We start from the raw sequence: 20176 nt of genomic DNA, 5'->3' as shown, positions 1-20176 counted from the left end.
TGTTTACCCTTAAACAATGCCCGTGTCTCACTAGTTATGACGAGAGATTAAGGCAGTGATTAGTTTATAATAAACACCCTCAACAGCATAAGCATCACCGCCATGCACTACTAGATGAGAGATAGTGCTACTCCTCATTATGATCGTTGTGTTCGATTAATAATTAAACCTAGCTACCCATTCCAATCTTTATTTAATTTTCCTCGTGATACCACTAGCTGAGAACCTTCCCTTTGAAATAAATGAAATCCACATCCAGCTATATTTAGCCATCAAGTGGGAAACCAAATAGCCGAGAAAGATTATTAATTAAAAATCTTTTGCTTGTTTGCAAGCTAGCTAGGAACAAACACGAGAGGATGAATAACAACCAGTTGATTCAAAAGCTTAAGCATCTACGGCTCCTATACTAGAACAATCGAGTAAGATTTGAACTCCAAAAACTACTAATAATATAGTAACTATCGATTGATCTAAAAGCTTAAGTTGTTAGCTAGATTAGAGGACTAACAATATATATCATATCTTAAAAAATTATAGTGGTTTTGTTATTAGAAAGAGACAAAATGTCACTCAAATCAGCATAACTTCATACTAGTATGATAGCTTAAGCTATTCACATAACTAATATTATAATGGTTAAACATCAGATCTTGTGGAAACGGCACACTAAACTATTAATTGTTTTCGCTGACCTACTAACTTTGTGAAGGTATGGTAGCAAAGCTGGCAAACTCGACGAATCACAGAAAGAAGACCACATTTGTCAAACTAGCAAGGCTAAATAAAAGTATTATGAATACGAACTTGATACGCAAACTATAGTTTTCATACGCTCATCTGGGACATGGAAGGTGACCAGCTAAGAGTATATATATGTGGAATGAGACAAGATGAGCCCAAAAACAAATTGGCAACGACGTAATATTCATCCACAAATTATGAGTTCAAAGGGTGACTTCTTTCTTCTTCTTTTTCAAACAATAGAAACACAGAAAGAGACAGAAGTATAGTCAACTTGAAGTGGACAATTTAAGAGAACAGAAGATTAGGAAGAACGAAGAGCAGAAGTTGTTCTATCCTTGAGATTTTTTTTATTTTTTTTTAACACCTAAAAGACGTAAGAGAGTAGGAAAGATACTAATATTCAGGTTGTCATGCCTTGAATTATACCCAGAAAAACTAGGTTCAATGAAGGTTTGAAGTGTGAGTTTACAAGTTAAAATCTGTCTTTATTATTATTTTGGGTGAAAGGAGGGCAAGATCTGTCTTAATCCATGATACTAGGTCGAGTAAGTAGCTGATGCCAAGTGGATTGTGGATCATTTTTTTTTTTAATTTAATGTGTTGATTGAACGTAAGTTAAAACGATGATTCAGGAAGATGTGATTGAAGTATATATCTAGTTCAACTTCTTCCTGGGAGATTACGTTGGTTGGGAGCCTTGAAGGGTTTAAATCCTCAGTATTATTTAGCAAAATTTGTTCTACAAGATGTGCCTTTATTAGTGTGCAGAGGAATGACAGATATGAGGCCATTGGATGGAAATGATAGTCCGTATAAAATTAAATAACAAACAAAGTTAGACAAAGAAAAAGAGAAGCAAATATTGCTGGTGAACTTTTTTTCAATTTGAAGTCAAAAAGCCTTGAAAGAAAAGAAAGCAGAGATATCATGATGCGTGTTGGATCTGAGATTTGGGCAAATCTATTCTTCTATCGACATATTCTGATACTAATAAAACACAGGGTGAGTGGCTAACTTGGTGATCATGACGTGAGAAAATATAAATATGAAATAACCTTAGGCTTTCTCAGAAAGTAGTACTCAAAAGAGAAAATAGAGGGGAAGAGATGGGAATAGGGAAGATTCTATTGTTCACCACTAACCCTTATTGGTTTCTAGGAATTCATGTACCGACTGGAAGGCATCGTTCTTAATGGAACACCGAAAGTTTCCAGTATTCCTGTGAGAAGTCTTTGCCTTTTCTATCTGAAAGCTACAAGGAGGCATCCAGTCATCAAAGAAGTGTTTTGATCTTTTCTAGAGAAAGGAATGAGTAATACCTTCTTTGGTAGATTCCTTTCTCTGAAAGGATTTATTAGTAAGAGAGCAAGCCCTTTTTTCGGCTGATCACACAACAAATATTCAATGGGAGAACTGTAATATTGTTGACATAAATTCTCTAAATGTAATGCATCATATATATAGTACTATAATAATCTTACAGATAAATCTATTCCCTGCATTAGTATCACAATTATGGGTTTTTATCTCACAAGTTCAGAGCAGTAGGAAGGATTTTTTTTTTCTATAATTACATTACGAAAATAGAGTAAAAGGGCATCTTGATGCATGCACAGGATTCTCACCCAAGGCAGGACTGGAGGAGGGAAGAAGTAAGCAATCTTTCCCTCATCTTTTAGGTTTTTTATGACTCAACTATTGAAGCAAGCCTTGCCCCAAATGTGCCAAGAAAAACACAGTGCTGGATAAAAATCTCTGTAATATATCGAGAATCTTGTTAAAATGATTAAGACTTTTCTTAACTGCTGCAGCAAATATTCATCAGGTTTTGTGAAGTTAAAGCCTGTTGGAAAGAAAGTAAGATGATGCATCAGTCAAGCCGCAAGACCATAAGAACCGGTACATCCACGAGTAACAATAGGACAACTGAACAGTACATCAACAAATGGAAGGCTGGAAATTTATTTAACATTGTTCAAGTTTGCTCAAGATCACAAAGCCATCAGTGAGGAAAACACCATTACTAGATCCAATAAGCCACTACTTTGGCCGTACGAGATAGGATGCCCACACCTCATTGGCAGGTGGTGGTGGCTGGATCCAGTGCCCTGGAATTCGGCTGCATAAATATACCAGGATTAGAAACTCAGTTAAAAAAAAAGTTGTTGCATGAAAGCAAAAGAAAAGGAAAACTGTCATTTTTTTAATAGCAACAATTTGAGCTTATTCATTCAATAACTAAATGAGCGAGCTTAACTCAAGGTTTGAGATTGATCAATAAAAAAGTTGAGCACAAGCTTACGTGGCTCAGATTTATGTTTGAACAATGACCAGACAAGATGCTCAAACCAACAAACACAGTTATCCTGATCAAACAGGAGAAAAGGAAGATATGCTTAAAAGCCCTGAATTCAACAAAATAATACTGACAATTACAAAGGACTGTCCAGACTCCAAGTAGGTGGGAGCCTCATGAACTAGGATACGTGTTTTTTTTTTCAAAAAATGTATATTTAAAAAAGGGCGTGTCCAAATAAATGAGAGCGTTGGATCCTGCAGAAGTTGGTTTGTAAGACTAAGCCTTCAACATGATGCAGCAGAAAGAGTTACACGCCTGATTTCAATGGCTCTCAGAATATATAAAACATAATCAAATCAAAACCAAGCAAATGACTGAATGGATGTTGATTATAAACAAACAATGCAGCGCATAATCTCATTAGTTTGATATTGAAAAAATTGGTTGATTCATAAACTAAAAAGGAACTCTTTGCTATAATCTGTGCGACGAATCTAACTTTTAGCAAGTGAAAGCTATATCTCACCTTCCTCGAGGTCTGATGTAAGCATCCCATCTTCGTCGAACCTGCAATGATAATCAAATGGCATCAATCTACATAAGCATTAAACCACAATAAAAGGAAAGGAAAAGACAAAAAGAGGAGTATGGATGTAAATAAGAATTGATCTCTTATGAATCAATGTCAGTTGTTATTTTTAGCAGGTATGACCTTAGAGAAGTTAGCTTCGTTGAGTTATAAATGGATAAAACTAAACTGAAGGGACATTTCAGCAATTCTCACATGCTCTAGATATTCTAATGGACTTTTCCATTAACAGCTAGTGATATTTGCTCCGACCCCATTCTGTGGAATACTTATTAAATTATTATGATATTATCAAATAAGCACTCTAACCTAATATAGTGAACCAAATACTTAGTATGAAATCCATAAATTTGTCATGCCAGTCAGAGTGTATCTTGATACTCCATTATTCGTACCTGTGCCAACCTGAGCCACTAGATATTGAACATATCTTACTTCAAAAAGATTTGATTTGGGATCTCTTTAATCCTTTTTGGTACTACTATACCATTTGGTCCTTGATCTTCATAAATTGCATTTCAAATTTCAGGAATCCAAGGACGATTGTGATTTCCTACAAGTTATTTACCCCAAATTTTAAAAGATCTGAAAATTTGGGGAAAATCATCAAATTAGAATTTATTGTATGATTAAAATAGATACACTACTTTCTATGAGAACTTGCATGTGTTAAACCCACACTCATGCGAAGATATCAATTTAACCCTTAAAACATATTTTAAAGTTCTAAAAATGTTTAAGGATTGTCTTCGGGCAATATTGAGGTCATTCATTATGTCAGCACTTCATCTGCTTAGCATTGAATGTGTCAATACATGCCTTTGCTGAGCCAAGGCCGAGACAACCCTTGATAAAATCTACAGAGCACGACATCCTTATAAGAAAAATAAAATCTTCGCAAGAAATTACTTGGAAGGAATAATACAAAAGGCATCATCTTTAATGATTCTCATATTCTAATTTCAATCTCTTATAAGATCCAGGACTTCAGGACTTCTTCAATTAAATCTAACTTAAGAGGCATTAAGCAGAAGTTAGAAGAATATAACAAAAATAAAAATCTAGAATGCCGCCTGCACATACAGCACCAATTATTTAATTTCTGGTAATTCTTTTGCCTTAAGTCTGTCTATCAACCCTATTGGGGAAAAAATGGTATCTTATATTGAGAAAATTCCAGATTTAAAATTTGTAAAAGAATGAACTATGGAGTTGAACAAATTATTATAACCTTATCTGTCACCTAACTTATTTATATTAAAACCATAACTTTCAACAGTAAATCTGAGAGAAAAAGAGTTGAGGTGATGTATCATTGTGTCAATGCCTGGAAACAATGAGCAGCAGTTCCACCTACTCCAAGATCTTTTTCACTTAAACCTCCATTTCAAATTTCTAATTGGAGCTGCTATTTAAAAAATTTCAGCAAAAAGGAAACTAAAAGTTTATATGACCTTCATGAAAAGATCTACCACTGTAAGCAGCATCAAAGAGATGCCATCAACTTGAAACAAGAAAAATCATATACTACAGGAGATTTTGTATTTGAAAAGCAAATAGATGCTCCACTAAACCAAAGAAAACAATGAAGAATGATTTTGCATAAGATGATTTCCTAAAGCTGCCAATTTTAACATATACCATATAGATGCTTTGACAATTTTAAGATTCCTACAGTTAAATCTTAGCCACGTAATAACTATCTCAACTCTCAGCTAAATAACTAACAAATTGATTTTTATAAAATTATTTATATGCTAAATTTTACATATTGATGACCAAAAGCAAGCAAACAATGTCTATAGTAGTATCACAGATAGTTTCAGGAGTTGAAGCATGTTACCTCGATTAGTGTTCCCATATCATTGTTGCTTCCATGATAATAGTGGTAGAACTCAAACGGTAGATTGGCAACAGCATCATAACCTCCACCAGACCCTTTCCTGTCAACTTTTTGTTCTTCGTGTTCCAGTTTCTCACTTGACTTTGAACTTGTTTCACTTTCAATCAAATTTGATTTGTCTTGTTGCTTTGATGCCTCACCACTATTGTGGTTGATTTCATTCACTTCAGTGCTCGTAATGTGGACAGCTTTTCTTGATTCCTCAGCTATTGCTATAGCATCCTTGGCAGCATCTCTGTCAGCAGCAGCAATAACTTCCCTTTCCTCCTCCTCAACAGCAGCTCTGACTCGATCAAGAAAACTATCATCCTCTTCAGGAAGAAAGTGACCTGCAGGCCGTAGGAAATCTAGGTATTTAGCTTATTCATCATTTCTTCTTATCTTACCACTGATTCACTTTCCTATATATCTGTGGGTAGCATGTGGGAGTCTGGGTAACGAAGCCCACTAGTCACTACTTGGAATGGCCACGCCAAGGAAAATGCAAAAAGAAATGGAGGAGAAAAGGAGAGGATGCTGTTCATCCATGTCCACCCTTATCTACTTCACATGGTGTCTACTCAAGACTCAAAAACTTAAAAAATCTCAAATGGGAAGCAACATTTCTCAATGTTTAGCCACTAGGAACATGCGGATGGTTGTTTCCACTTCAACACATGTCCCTGACCCTGTCCCTCCCTGTCTTCTTTGGTTGTTTTTTCCCCTCCTTTCTTTTTTCTGGTTTGACCTCTCTCCATCTCTCCTGCTGCAGAAGACCATTCTGGTCTCTACTATCTAACAGCAAGAGAACTCTACCAAAGCAATTTCTAGAGATCTATGAAAGTTAAAACTATCACTGAGTCAAAATTTTAACTCTGACATCCAATGGAGCAACCTCTCTAATGCCCTAGGACTACATGAACTATCTGTAACAAGATTGAAAATCAATCTATCCGAGACAAACACGCACCAATTAGTTTGTTTCTCACACAGTTCCCAAAAGTGAAATCTCCTATTATTTGGCATTAGAAGCATCAGTAGTTTATCCTGTTCAAGAAGTCAAATGCAGTGATATCCTTGCCGGTTTCATGACATCAAAACAGGCTCCCGGAAAAAAGAAAAGAATATGATTTGAAGTTACGAGCCAACAATAATCTGCCTTGATGGTATTGATTTAAGCAAAGTAAAAAATGTCTTATATCTGAAATTAAATACTATAAAGAATAAGACAGAAATCACACAACAATGAAAAACAGAGCTACCTAGCTAAGCTAAGAAAGTCTTGAAACATGAATGAGGAAGAACAATTGATGAGAGCAAAAAAGATCTTGCCTTGTTTCTTCAACTTCTGAATTCTGATGGATCGAAGCTCTTGTAACTTCTCGACAACTAACACGAGCTCAAGCTGAAATGAAAAATCCCACATAAGAAAAGCTGATTGTCCTCAAGACCAAAAATAGTTTCTTTTAGTTCTTCCCATCACACACTTACTAAAGAGGAAATCACAAGCTTTACTAAATAGGATGCCAAGTAGCTACCCTTTAACATTCCTATCCATTCTCTTGCAATGAAAACAGAATAAATTGAAATATATAGGCACATATAGCAAAGAAGAAAATGAACATGTTAGCAACTTTGTCATATTTCGTTGCATCCTTCAACAACTGCACTTAGACTGCAGCTTTAAGCATGTAAAGAAAAGCGAAACGTAATGCACATTAGAAAGGTTAAAAAAAGAAATCCTAGAAGTCAAACAAGGAATACATTCTCATGCTCATAAGGTCACGGGTTCATGATGTTGATGGATCCATCATGGAAACAGCCTCTAGAAATAGGTGCAAGGCTGTAATCTAATTCCTTCTCTGAAGGACCATTAGATTTAAAATTAGTGCAAGGAAGATTGATCTTGTAAGTGAGAAAAAGGTCAAGAAATAAAGTTACATACTGCAACCACAACCCCAAGCGTTTGATCACAAACACTTGGAAAAGTTATCGTCAATCGATTACAAAAAATATATGCATTACAAAATTGTTAAAGACCAATTCTTAAATCACAGAATGAGAGTTCATCACTGTAGCTAAGTTATAGTCCTAGCAGTTCAATTATGTGGTAACTTTATATGAAAGCAGCATCATATAAACTTTCAGCACCTGGTATCTTCTACTGGCCATATTTCAAACAGTAATTAACTTAAGCAAATTTGAATCCTGTCAAGAAGGCAGAGTCTCATATTTAAGATTTCAGCATTACAACTGTTAATGCAGTTCATGATTTTCAGTTAATGAAACACTATCATAAGGAGATTCAATTTTGGTTTTGACCCCTAGAAAAAATATAAAAATTGGGATAAAATGGATTGTCTTTTTACTAATAGTCACAAGGTTCCGAGTATCGACATCAGGATCAGGATTGGTCGCCTGAAAAAAGTGATATGTTTTGGTTGTATCGATAGGAATGGTCAACTACTATGAAGCATGGATATGAATACAAGATATGGGGATATGACAATACGAATACGAGGATACGATAAATTCTTAAAAGTAGGATACAGATACGATATGTATACGCCATAAAAAAAATAAATAAATAATTTTTGTTGTCAACCAATATAACATATGATAAAAAATTATTATCACAGATAAGATAAAAGAAACTAAAGCTACAGATTTAGTATCTACATATCTAAAATTTTAGAATAATATTATAATAGAAACTAATAAATAATCTAAAATGTTAGTGAAACATTGAAACCAAATTCAACTATTAATCTACAATTAATTTGGATTATTAAATGGCTTTCAAATATCGTGAAGAATTGGATAACTGTATATACATATAAAATATATATTATTATATCATCTTTTAGCATTAAAAAAGAAAAAGAATTGGATGATGAAGAAATGTATCGGAGCCGTATCCTGTTGTATCAGAAAATTAAAATTATTTTTTTAAATTTGAATACTACTCCAGCCGTATTCGATACGTATCAAGCCATATTAGTGCCATATTGGTATCTGATATGTATCAAATACCGGTACAGAGGGGCAAATGAAATATCCGTAAGTCATAGGTTAGTTGTTTTGGTATTGAACTTTTTTCTAATTATAAAAAATTAAAATTATTATAAAATGCATAAAAATATCTAAAAATTCAGAAAAAAAAACAGTAGATAAAAAATGACACCCATGTGTTTGAGCATTAGGAGGAACAAAAAATGATTATCTTTTACTCTCTTTCTCTCTTGGGAACTCTCTCTCTCACTCTCTCTCTCTGCAGTAGCAAAGATGTTTTCTTTTTCTTTCTCTATCTCTCTCTCCACCCCCTCTTCCTTTCTCCTTGCTGCGATAGCAAGCCTTATCCTTACTGCTGCAGTGAAGAGATAGGGAGAGGGGAAAGACAGAGAGAGGGAGAGAGGGAGAGGGGAGGAAAGGAGAGGGGAGGAAGGGAGAGGGGGAGATAGAAAAAGAAAAGGAGAGGAAAAAAAAACACATCTCTTTAGCAAAGAACAGCTTGCCAGAGGTTGAAATCACCTAAAGAATACTTGTCATTACTTCTTGTCTGTTATCATCGCTTGTTGTCACCCGATAGGAAGAGATGGGATGCATTGGACAACTGAGAGACAGAAGGGAGAAGAGAGCATGAAGAGATGAGGGAAAATAAAGATTGCTTGGGTTTTGAATCTGGGTCCGACACGATATTTGAAGTGACTTTCAACTATTTCGGCCTAACCTGGTGGAAAAACACCTATTTTCACCAATCTGTCCAGTTCCTACTCGAAACCAGGCATAGGTCGGGTTCAGTTGAAACCTAGATCCATGATTAATAGTCTGAAACAAAGATCAAAATCAACAATCTTGCATGTTTCAGCCTGTTCATTGTGTTCAGTCTTAGTTTTCAATATACTTTGGCAGGTACTTTTTCATTTAAGGTAAAACCTCAAACCAGCTTCAAACTAATGCAAAATCTTTTTGGAGTCATCTTAATACGCTAGCAATATTTACAAATGGCTAGCATGCCAAAGACAAGAAGTGAATTATTAATGTAGAAAGGACCACATTTTCCGAGCTGCAATCTACTAGTCAAAATTTACAACATTTTATGAGCACTAGTATCGGTAGAAGATTAAATATGTGATTTAGAGGATTGAGCAAATCGAACAAGACCAATTGTACATTCTTGATTTAATGTTAAGATCCATGCAGCTAGTCCTTGCTTTTGCTTGAATGCGGCAAATATAAATTAAATTGAGTCAAACAACCAGATAAATACTAGAGAAACTATATGCTAAAATATTTTTCTGGTCAAGGAAAACAAGTTCCAAGGATTATGCTGATACGATCTCCCCTTTTAGGCCAAGGCTCAATCTATTCCGATTTTTAGATCTGGACAAGATCTAACACGGAACTTTGAAAATAGATCCCGAAAGATGTCGCCGTCGGATCGACGTGAGATTTTGATATGTTGTAGCCCCGAAAAAAAGCTTTCTAACAAATCAAATTTCAGGTGAATCGAATGTTGGGATCTCGAGATATCGTTCGATTAGTGGATGAACGTCGGGGGATATGTCTTAGGATCCGTGGATGGAGGCACGAGATCCTAGGTGATGGTGGATGGTGGTAGACCGACATTAATGGGGTGGCACCGGTGAATAAGTGGTGGTGGAAGGGTTATGGGTGATAGAAGGATTATGACAGGCGATGGATAGATTGGAAGAAGGGGGAAGACTGGGCCGCCCCTACGGGACTAGGGTGATTAGCCGGTCGAGGGAGGTTAGAAATGGCGTCGCCGGAGATCGAGAGAACGAAAGAGAAGAAGACGAAGAAGACAAGGCAAAAACTCAATTCCTCAATAATAATTCCATGGTTACCATCCACACCTTTAGAGGTTAATCAAACAATTCAAAAATGACAATTATTAACCCTAAACAGTACATTTTCGTCGACCGCGTTCGAACGCGCTCCATCGCGTTCGAATGCACATATTTCGCACTCTCTGGATGTGCGAACCTTATGCAAGCGTTCACAAGCGCGTTCGAACGCACTCCACCCACATTCGAACGCACTCCACCCACGTTCGAACACGACATACAGAAAACTTATTTTTTAAGATTTAAATACTAAAACAAGAGACAAAGACATCCCTAAAATTTATCATGCTCAAGACTACATCGGTGAAGTCTGAATCGTATCACATGCCTCAGCTACGGATGTGATACTCTATGTCAAAAACAATTATGTTTTTTTCAGAAAAATTTATTAAATTAATCTTAATTTCTTAATCAGTTATGGTGCATTGAAAAAGTAACATAGTGCAGTGCAACACATGATTAATGAAAGATCATCCTGAATAAATTACATCAAAAGTCTCAGAAATCCTTACCTCAGACTCTAAATGCTTCTTCTCCTCATTAGCTTTCAATTTCGCTATTGCTCTCATGCTTTCAACCTGAATTTGCAAGCTTAATTAACCATTTAACCTTTAGCAAACTAACAAACAACTAAAGAGTGTACAGTTTCGGACAGCAAAAAACAAGGAACTGTGGCATATCAAGGTTCATTTTATTGAACATGTAGCTAAACATTGATTTACTTGCTACTGTTATTTGCAGCAACAAGAACATATCTTCAGCAAAGAGGAGTACAAAAATCTACTACAATTTCAGATGTAAGCCAGCTTCATAAGTATTTGATTTTTTAGTTGCAAAAGGGCAAATTTCATGCTTACAACCAGAGCAATATCTATTACACTTAATGGCAAGTACCTGGTGTTTGACTTACTATCTCATGAATGTACTTAATAACTGACATGAAGACACTAACATATTATAGTGAGCAGCTAAAACTTATAGATGATATGGTACCTTCTGTCTTGCTATGTCCTTGGCAAACTCTCTAGCCCTCCACTCATCCGCTGCCTGATCAGCTTTCTCATGATTTTCACGCTCCTATAAAATAATGAATTATGCAAAAGTATTAGTATCATGTCATCATCGTAACATAGCACAAGTTCCTTACAAGATTAGCAATATAAACTTATTAGTTATTTCAGCACAGAAAAGCCCATATCTTCCAAACCAGGTATTAACCACCTTGCAGAGTAGTTCTGCAACATGTTTCCTCTTTCTCTTCTTCCAACGTTTATTTCTTCTGGACTTTTGCAGCTTTTGGGCTAACTTAGCTGCCAACAACCTTTCTTCCCATGGACCTTCTTGACTAGTGATTGCAGTAAGAGGGGAAAGTTGATCTTTAAGATGTCTATATAAATTATTAGCAGCTTCCTTTGAAAGAGACTCCTGAGAATCTAGACTAATTCTCTTTTCCTTAATCGTCTTGAAAAATTGTAGAAGTCTATCATCCGGAGAAAATTGACTGGCATCTGAAGGAATTGAATTGTCTGAAGATGGTGACAGTTTTCTTGCCAAGTGGTGATCAGCAGATAAATCATCTCCTCGAGTGTCAGTGCTATTCGATCTTATAAGGAGAATTTCCTCTAGTTCATTCAGCCTGCAATAGAGATTAATGTCAGAATTAAGAAATAAATCTTTAAGAAAGTGAGGAACACCATTAGAGAACACTAAATTTAGATGGTGAAACACATACACTGCTTTCGAAAGGTTAATCGTTTCTTGTAACTTCCTAAGATGATCATGCACATTTTCAGAGTGCCAAAAGGAAGTCCCAGCAGTTTGTGCAGGTTGCCATGCTTGCAACTGAGGAGGTGTTCCAAATGATAATGGCGTTGGAATCATACTGCCAATTCTGGAGAAAGAAGAAACTTCATGGGACACAATGTACCTGCCAGCAAGAGGAATAACTTATACCGAATCAGTGATATGGGATGGACCCAAGATAGAACACAGAGTGCACAGAACTAAAAGGCCTTCTCACTCACCCTTCAGAATTTTAAATTAATCCCTCCATATTTTTAATAGTAAATAGATCCAAGATAAATGGAAGCTCGGGTCATAACTGTCAAAATAATTTTCATCAGATCATTGAGCGAGAAAATTAAGTAGAAATTGCAAGGTCTGATGAAAATTAATTTGACAGTTATGACCCGAGCTTCCATTTATCTTGGATCTATTTACTGTTAAAAATATGGAGGGATTAATTTCTCTTGGATCTATGCTGATAGAGAGAACCACTTAGGATCCCTATAAGCATCAATCGCTAGGAAATCTGTAAAGACATTAGGATTTATCCTGGTATTAGGGACTCTCATGTCTCTCTTATTTGTATTCCTATCTCTCTCATTAGTACGAGTGATTTAAAACTCCAAAGCGCTTCAACAAAGATCCATAATAGATCATGTAAGGTTACTAGATGGATTGATGCAACATTACCTCTGAAACATCAAGCTTTTTGCTTAGGTCAGAAGAATGTTGAAGCTTTGCATCATACTTTTGTTGTAAATCCTCAATTTTCTGTTGAAGTAATAAAGATTGGAAACTCAAAGTTAGAAAAAAGCAGGAGCAGAATATTATATATGTCAAAGGCATTCAAAAAATTTCTGACCTTTTGATTTGTTTCTAACAAAGACCCCATTTGTTCAATTTGTTCTGACACTGCCTTCAAAACATTAGATAACAATGATTCATAAAAAAAAAACATATAAAGCTTGCAACATAGCAGAATACAGACAAACTGGCAATCCTTCAAGTTTACATGAACTCCAAATAGTGTTCTTGTGTGCTATATATAAATTTCAGCATCTTACAGCAAAGGGAAAATATTCATCAAATAAAAGTTAACTCTTGCCAAAGTCTCAAATCACTATTTTGATCAGTACCTACCATAGAGCTGCAGAAATCCCACTATCATTGTTCTTTCTTCAATCTCTTTTCCTTCCTACACTTCTCATTTATTCTCAAAAGAAAAAAGCATTGCTCACAATTTATGAATGGAAAGATCTCACTATGGGGATAACTGCAAAGTTTGAATCATTCTGCATACATCAAGATCTTTCTTTATAAAAAGGTTCCAATGCAGGTAAGTCGTGTATCATTGATTCTTCTATTAAACGAAAAGAAAATTAAAGCAGAAGTCATTGGATAGAACTTATGTTGATAAACAAAAACCTTCACTAATTTCATTCATTTTTAAGAATTAACCAAAAGCATCAATATATCATCTGGCAGAAAATAGTACTTTAGCTGAAAAGATCTGGTGAAGCCTAAAAGTGCACCAGTTATTTTTGAATATGTGAAAGAAAATCAATTCAATGTGATCAGAAGTCATTGGACAGAACTTATGTTGATAAACTTAAACCTTCACTAAGTTCATTCATTTTTAAAAAGTAATCAAAAGCATCAATATATCATCCGGCAAAAAATAGTACTTCGGTTGAAAAAAAAATCTGGTGAAGCCTAGAAGTGCACCAGTTATTTTTGAACATGTGAAAGGAAATCACTCAATGTGATCTTTGATAGACAAAATACAGAAATTATCATCTCAGTTTAATTGGTGGAAAAAACAAAAAGTAAAGTTTGAGATAAAGAAGATACCGTAATAGTTGCCTTTAGCCGACGAATTGAGATAAACACAAGTCTTCACATGCAACACAAGGCTTGAGGGTCCCAATGGAGGAGGCTGATTCGAGGAGGAGGAGGAGGAGGAGGCTTGCCGACGGTGGAGAACGAGGAATAGGCTTGCCGACGGTGGAGAACGAGGAATAGGCTTGCCGACGGAGGAGGAGGAGTAGGCTTGCCGACGGAGAAGGAGGAACAGGCTTGCCGACGGTGGAGGAGGAGGAGGTGGGCCGAACGCCTAGATGAAAAAGGGTCGGAGCGATAGGTTGGGAGAACTTGCAGTTTAAAATTGAAATCGAGCCTAAATCTCAAGCTAGGCTCAGCATATGCCGAGTCGAACTCAAGCCGGTCGTTTATTTTGACACCCTTATCGGTTCGATGCATGCAAATAAATTCAACGATTATGATCGCACACAAAAGAATTTATACGACTATAAAATTTGAGCTATCATAATCAAAATTATTAGATACATGCAATTAGTTGACGAACGAATTCCAACCCACTAAATCCCAAATCTGTTTTGGAGTGGAACTTTATTACTACACAAATATATGATTTATATGATCTCCTTTTCTTTATATTCTGTATTAGGCTCGTAATAGTTTCAATGGCATTAATGAAGTTCTTTGCGTATAGAATTTTTTTCATAAAAAAATTGAGCAAGTTATTTTTCATGTTTTGTATTTTTGATGAGAATCCATAGACAGATGTTTCATTAACCTCAAAGTAATAATTACAGCTTGATACACAAATGTAAAGGGGAGGTAGGATGAAATCTTAAATCAAGCCCCCTTCTTAGTTGAAAGACAAATTGACCAACATAAAACTCAGAGTATCAATTTGTAACAATATAGGTACTCATGCAAATAAAATTTTCAGAGGAGATAGGGCATCGACCCTAGAACAAATCATCGTCTTAGTTATCAGATGCGGCTCTACAAATAAGAACAGGTGCAAGAGACTTGGACTCAAAATGCTTCTCAACAAAAGGTCGGTGTCTTATGGCTATCACATCCAAAACAGACCCAACACTTATGGCTATCACATCCAAAATAGACCCAACACGCATAGAGACCAGCCAACTCGACAACACCGGCCAAACAAGTCACCAAATCATGCTTTGAGCAGTAAACTGAGAACCCTTATAAAGCCAGCTAGTTAGCTAGCGAAGGGAGGCCGGTGTTGACCACTACTAGGCAGAGGGGCAACCAACTTTCGGCAGCCATGGTAGCTTCTCCGCAAGGTAGCAATCGCAACACTGTAGACCCGGCAAAGGGAGCGGGGAGACGGCTAAGGAAGACAGCGATGGTGGAAAGAGGATATTGCTAGGATTTCTGAAATACTGGAGAGGTCAATAGTCACCACGCATAGGGGTCGATAGAGGTGGTGGAGAGTGAGGTAGAAGGAAGCAGAGCTGGAATGAGTGAACATGGGCCCAACCGTTGCAAGAGATGATGACCGAGAAGGGGCGACCGAGTTGAGGCTACGCCATTGAAAGGAAAGAGAAGGATTCCGACGGAGAAGGAGGCAGAGGAAGGTGCCGACAAAGACGGAGGTGAATGAGGGGCGGAGCGACATTCTGATTGAGTTGGAGGTGAAAGAGGGCCGGAGTCAAAGGAGAAACCGATGACAAGGCTTGGCCTAGGCGGCTTGTCTCCACACCCACGCACCCAGCCGCAGAAGGGTCGGCAAACCTCGAGACCAACAAGGAAGGGGAGAAAAGAAAGGGGAAACCCTATGGGGAGAAGAAGAAGAAGAAGAAGAAGAAGAAGAAGAAGAAGAAGAAAAGCCCCTCCCCCCTACAGCCAACTAGAGGAGGGGACGGGAGTGAAGGTTGACCCGAAAAACCCCTCTCTCGAGGGGAGAAGGCCGCAACCGAACCCTAGCAAAGAGCTAGGGTCGGCGCCAATGCAGGTTAAGTTATTTTTTATGTTATTAAAGTTTTAGTAGGAACATGCAATTAAGGTGATAAGATAGGCAAACATTGAAAGACAATATAGGTAGCAAAAGTATATGTCGTTCCTCTGAACAAAACTAGTGTGATAACAAGCATAAAGTTGTTGGATTAAGTTCACTAAAAAAACAAATCAATGTAGCAAAATAACTCAATTTTTTGTTGACTATTAAGTGTAGATCCTTAGGCCTTATTTAGTTTGAGAATAAGCTTCAAACTCGATTAATTAATCTCTTAAAATTTAATTAATTAGTCTTATTTTTTTAATCTTAATTTTTTTAGAGTAAACTTAATTAGATATGAAAAAAATAAAAATATATTTAATTACTAAACCAGTTAGTCTTAATTTTTTGAAGAATAAACTTAATTAGATATGAAAAAGATAAAAATATATTTAGTTACTAAACCAGTTTTAGGAGGTCCCTAAACTCAAAACAAATAAGTAACAGACTTCTCAAGGATAATTATTTAACCATGTATTACTTAAGTGAAAGTAGACCATTACTCCACTGTAATATGTATCAAATCCTACGTAACACAGCAAATTCAAATTTTCTTGAAAGCTGCGGAGCTCCAAAGATATAATAATATATCACTACTATATGATCAAAGATAACTATTTTTAATAACTACTCAACTAACACTTACCTACCAATTTCCCAATGAGAAAAGAGGAAGAAAAATTTATCAACATAACTTTTAATGTATGTCAAACTACACAATCTACACAACGAGTAGCAGTAACTTGCAGTGACAAAATAAGAAGAGAAAGACTAGGACATGTATAACTTGTCATTTGAGTTCACATTGAAGAACACATAAAGAGTCATGAGGAATTAACTGATTACATACACATATTCTGATCCCTGACACACACAAGTCAAGAACTACCTATGTAGTGGAACTATGTATGCAATGTACAAGCCCTTGAGATACTTGGTAACAGTCTATTAGATATGCTATGCTATATCATACTACTTCAAACCACTAAAACGTGCTATAACTGCAGAATGCTTCCTGCCCTTCTAGTGTTCTTTATCTTTTTTTAGACCCCTAGGAATCTTATTTAAAACCTTGGCACTGAATACTCCATAATGCTTCTTTGTTGCTGCAATTGCCTTCTCGACACATGAATCCACCTTGACCTCGTATTTCTCATACAAAATCAGCACCGAATGCAGCAACACAATCACTGTTGAGGAAAAAGTCCAATGCTCAGTTAAAATCTGAAGAAGTTCACAAGTATAAACAGACTTCACATGTCGAAGAGATGCATTACCAATGTAAAACAAGGTCAGCAAATCGCAGCAGCTCCCTACAACTGAAAGAACCCAAAGCCCGGCGATCACCTGACAGAACGACGGCATCAATCAACATATCATAGTTAACAAGCATTGACTATATCAGAGACTGATGCAAGGAATGTTTTATGAAATCAACATACAGCAAGAAACTTCTTTAGGTCCCGGCGCAATGCAATGTCCCTAGGAACAGCAAGCGCCCTGTTGATCTCACAACGCAGAGAAAGCGCAACATCTACAGCAACATCTTCGGGAATGTTCACGTCCGGAATTTGGGGCGGCGTCCTGAAACCGAAAGGGCAAAGAGTGAAGGATCTAAATTGATGTATTTTGTTAGTTTGAGCAATAAAAAGCAATGAACAGAGAGGAATCACTTGTTGATTAAAGTGGAGGCATTGGACCAAAGGAACAGGAGAGCCAAAGAGAAGATGAGGCAGTGGCAGACAAGAGTAAGCAAATGGTACTCAAGCAATTCAAACAAAACCCAAATGGCAGTTGCACCACCAAGCACCGCAGCAGACATCTTCTTGTTCCTCCATAACAGCACATCAGCAGCTGCAAGATAGTGACTTAGATTACAAGAAGCAAAGACAATAATAAATTAAAAAACAAGATAAATTTGTCAGACTTAATTAGTAGAGCAACTAATTACAAGGTCGTAAAATTTCCATATTTATGGTACCAATAGATTTCAATTAGTGAAGCCCAACTGAAGTTTTAACCGGTAGATCACGAGGAGAACATGAATTTGATACAAACCAACCAATTCGATGCAAATTAATAATAACTATTTTGTAAAACACTTCAAAAATGACATTTTTATTGTATAATTAAATAGCAACAGGAGGTACTATTAAAACCCAACTAGGATTTTAATTAGTATATGCGGATCACATAGAGATCCCATAAGTACTTTATATGGCACAATATAGGTTTTCCTCCACTTCCTCCAAGAAATCCAAAAACCAATATACTTTCCAATAGTAGAAAGTCGATCCCTAAACCCTTGTAAACGTAAACAAACCAATAAACTAATCACCAACTACTGGTTTCAAGAAATCAACACAGCTCATACTACCAAAGCAATCTGAACGACCTGTTCGAAAATTCGAAAGAAAATTAAAAACACCCAAATAATAATTCGGCAAAAAAATGTAAAAATTGATGAAATTAGTGAAGAAAAAATTGGGGGGAAATCCGCACTTTTGCCGCCGCCGAGGACTTGGTGTAGGGGTTTCTCCCTGCCGAAGAGGCGGTTGGCCTTCGGAGCCGTAGAGGGAACGGACGGCGGAGATTTCTTCTCGCCGTCAGATGCCGACGACGAGGACGAATCCTGGCCATCGAACTTCTCCGTGATTTTTTCCACCAGCGTCTCCCTCTCCGAGCTCGGCTCCTCTGCGTGCTCCGCCATCTATACTCCTCCGCAGGAACACCACAACAAGCTCACCTTCGTTCGCGATCTCTCTCTATCTCTTCCTTACTTGCACTTGTAGCCTTGTAGGCGATCGGGTATTATATACGTGGTTTAGTATCAGAGTTGAATCTGCACCGTTAGATTTCATTCTATATTTGGAGAAGGACCGTCAAGAGAACTGACGGTGCCCATTTTAGTACGAAACTCTGGGTAACGTCCGTTAAACTGGACGTGGCAATACCCAGCGGCCAGCTTTTGTTTATAATGTACCCAGAGTACATCAATACTATAGTTTAATGAGGAAAAAAATTAAATACATAAAAAAAAGAAGCTATCCACATGGCAGCTTCACAGGGCCGCACTTCATTGGTGGGTCCACCTAGGACACCAATACGTGTCGTGATCTATACGTACAAGGATGACGAGTTAGATTTCGTCAAATCCGACAGAATTGGGTCTCAGAATTGGACTCGTGTCAAGATAGCGGTTAGCTGGCTTTAAATCGGGGGAGTTGGTAGGATTGTATTAACTACTAAGAGCATCTCAAAAGCTAGCTCCATATTGGAGCTCAAATATGGAGCTAAAATTGGAGCAAGAGTCGGTGCACTCCAATGCATCCGGTTCCATATATATTAAAATAATAATAAAATATATATTATTATATTAGCTATTTTAAATATATGGTTAGAAAACTCTCATCGAAATCTTTAAAATAAGACTAATATTTAATAGTTTCAAAAGTAATTTTAAATTACTAATTTTTTAATTAAACGGATCAAAATTATATTACACGAAATAAACATCGAAATAAGCATTACATGTCATTAACTAAAAATATCAAAATTACATTACATAAAATAAGTAGAAATTAACTAAACATAATAAAAGCAATAGATGTTTAATACTCTGGTAAAATTTAAATTTACTTAAAAATAATTTAATATTATACTTATTTTTATAAATAATAAAAATTTTAAATTTTAAATTAACTTAAAAATAATTTAATATTAGACTCATTTTAAAGGTCTCGATGAGACCTTTCCAATGGTATTATTTTTATTAAAAACTGATTAGTAAACTAATTATATACTCAGTTTAACTAACTAAATTATTTAATAAAGGATACAAATGGAATTAAAATTATTGAATATAATAACTAGTGGGCAATTTTGTTATTTTTAAAAAGTTGAAATGACAAATAGAGCCCGGCTCCATTTTCACGGTGGGGCTCCAAATTTAGAGCTCAACTATTCCTAGCTCCAAATTTGGAGCTAGATTTAGAGTCCCATTGGAGTTCAACTGGGCTCCAAATTTGGAATTTGGAGCCCGGTTGGAGTTGCTCTTAGATATCAATTCTTAGCTTTAGATAGAATATGAACGAAGATCTAGAAAAACTACGTCTCGAGGGTCACTTAAATGGAGGGATCAACCTTAAGGGTCATTGATGTTTGAAAATCTATC

General features: G+C 36.4%; 2 protein-coding genes across 5 annotated transcripts; both read right to left on the bottom strand.

Annotated features, from left to right (window-relative positions):
* Window positions 1-2573: 2573 nt before the first annotated feature.
* LOC140782774 (U11/U12 small nuclear ribonucleoprotein 59 kDa protein) lies at window positions 2574-14441 on the bottom strand. 4 transcript variants are annotated; one of them, XM_073129547.1, is made up of 12 exons: window positions 14022-14441; window positions 13033-13086; window positions 12861-12941; window positions 12118-12312; window positions 11607-12021; window positions 11379-11462; window positions 10898-10963; window positions 6850-6922; window positions 5479-5867; window positions 3573-3613; window positions 3050-3113; window positions 2574-2866 (listed from the first exon to the last, which is right to left on the bottom strand). In XM_073129547.1, the coding sequence occupies exons 3-12, from the start codon at window positions 12869-12871 to the stop codon at window positions 2822-2824; spliced, it is 1383 nt and encodes a 460-aa protein (XP_072985648.1). In that variant the 5' UTR covers window positions 12872-12941; window positions 13033-13086; window positions 14022-14441; the 3' UTR covers window positions 2574-2821. The 4 variants fall into 4 exon arrangements, with proteins under 4 accessions (XP_072985648.1, XP_072985649.1, XP_072985650.1 ...); XM_073129548.1 differs by having other exon boundaries at window positions 13033-13082; window positions 14022-14300; XM_073129549.1 differs by lacking the exon at window positions 3050-3113.
* Window positions 14442-16759: 2318 nt separating this feature from the next.
* LOC140781274 (reticulon-like protein B5) lies at window positions 16760-18948 on the bottom strand. The gene is made up of 5 exons (XM_073127197.1): window positions 18505-18948; window positions 17676-17856; window positions 17445-17586; window positions 17280-17349; window positions 16760-17192 (listed from the first exon to the last, which is right to left on the bottom strand). Exons 1-5 carry the CDS (start codon window positions 18710-18712, stop codon window positions 17026-17028), a joined length of 768 nt encoding a protein of 255 aa, XP_072983298.1. The 5' UTR covers window positions 18713-18948; the 3' UTR covers window positions 16760-17025.
* Window positions 18949-20176: the final 1228 nt, after the last annotated feature.

Source organism: Typha latifolia, chromosome 2, assembly GCF_019914945.1.
Source record: "Typha latifolia isolate L0001 chromosome 2, TyphaL0001v2, whole genome shotgun sequence".
Taxonomy (NCBI): Eukaryota; Viridiplantae; Streptophyta; class Magnoliopsida; order Poales; family Typhaceae; genus Typha; species Typha latifolia.
The sequence above is the reverse complement of the archived record's forward strand: the minus strand, read 5'-3'. Positions and strand labels throughout refer to the sequence as shown.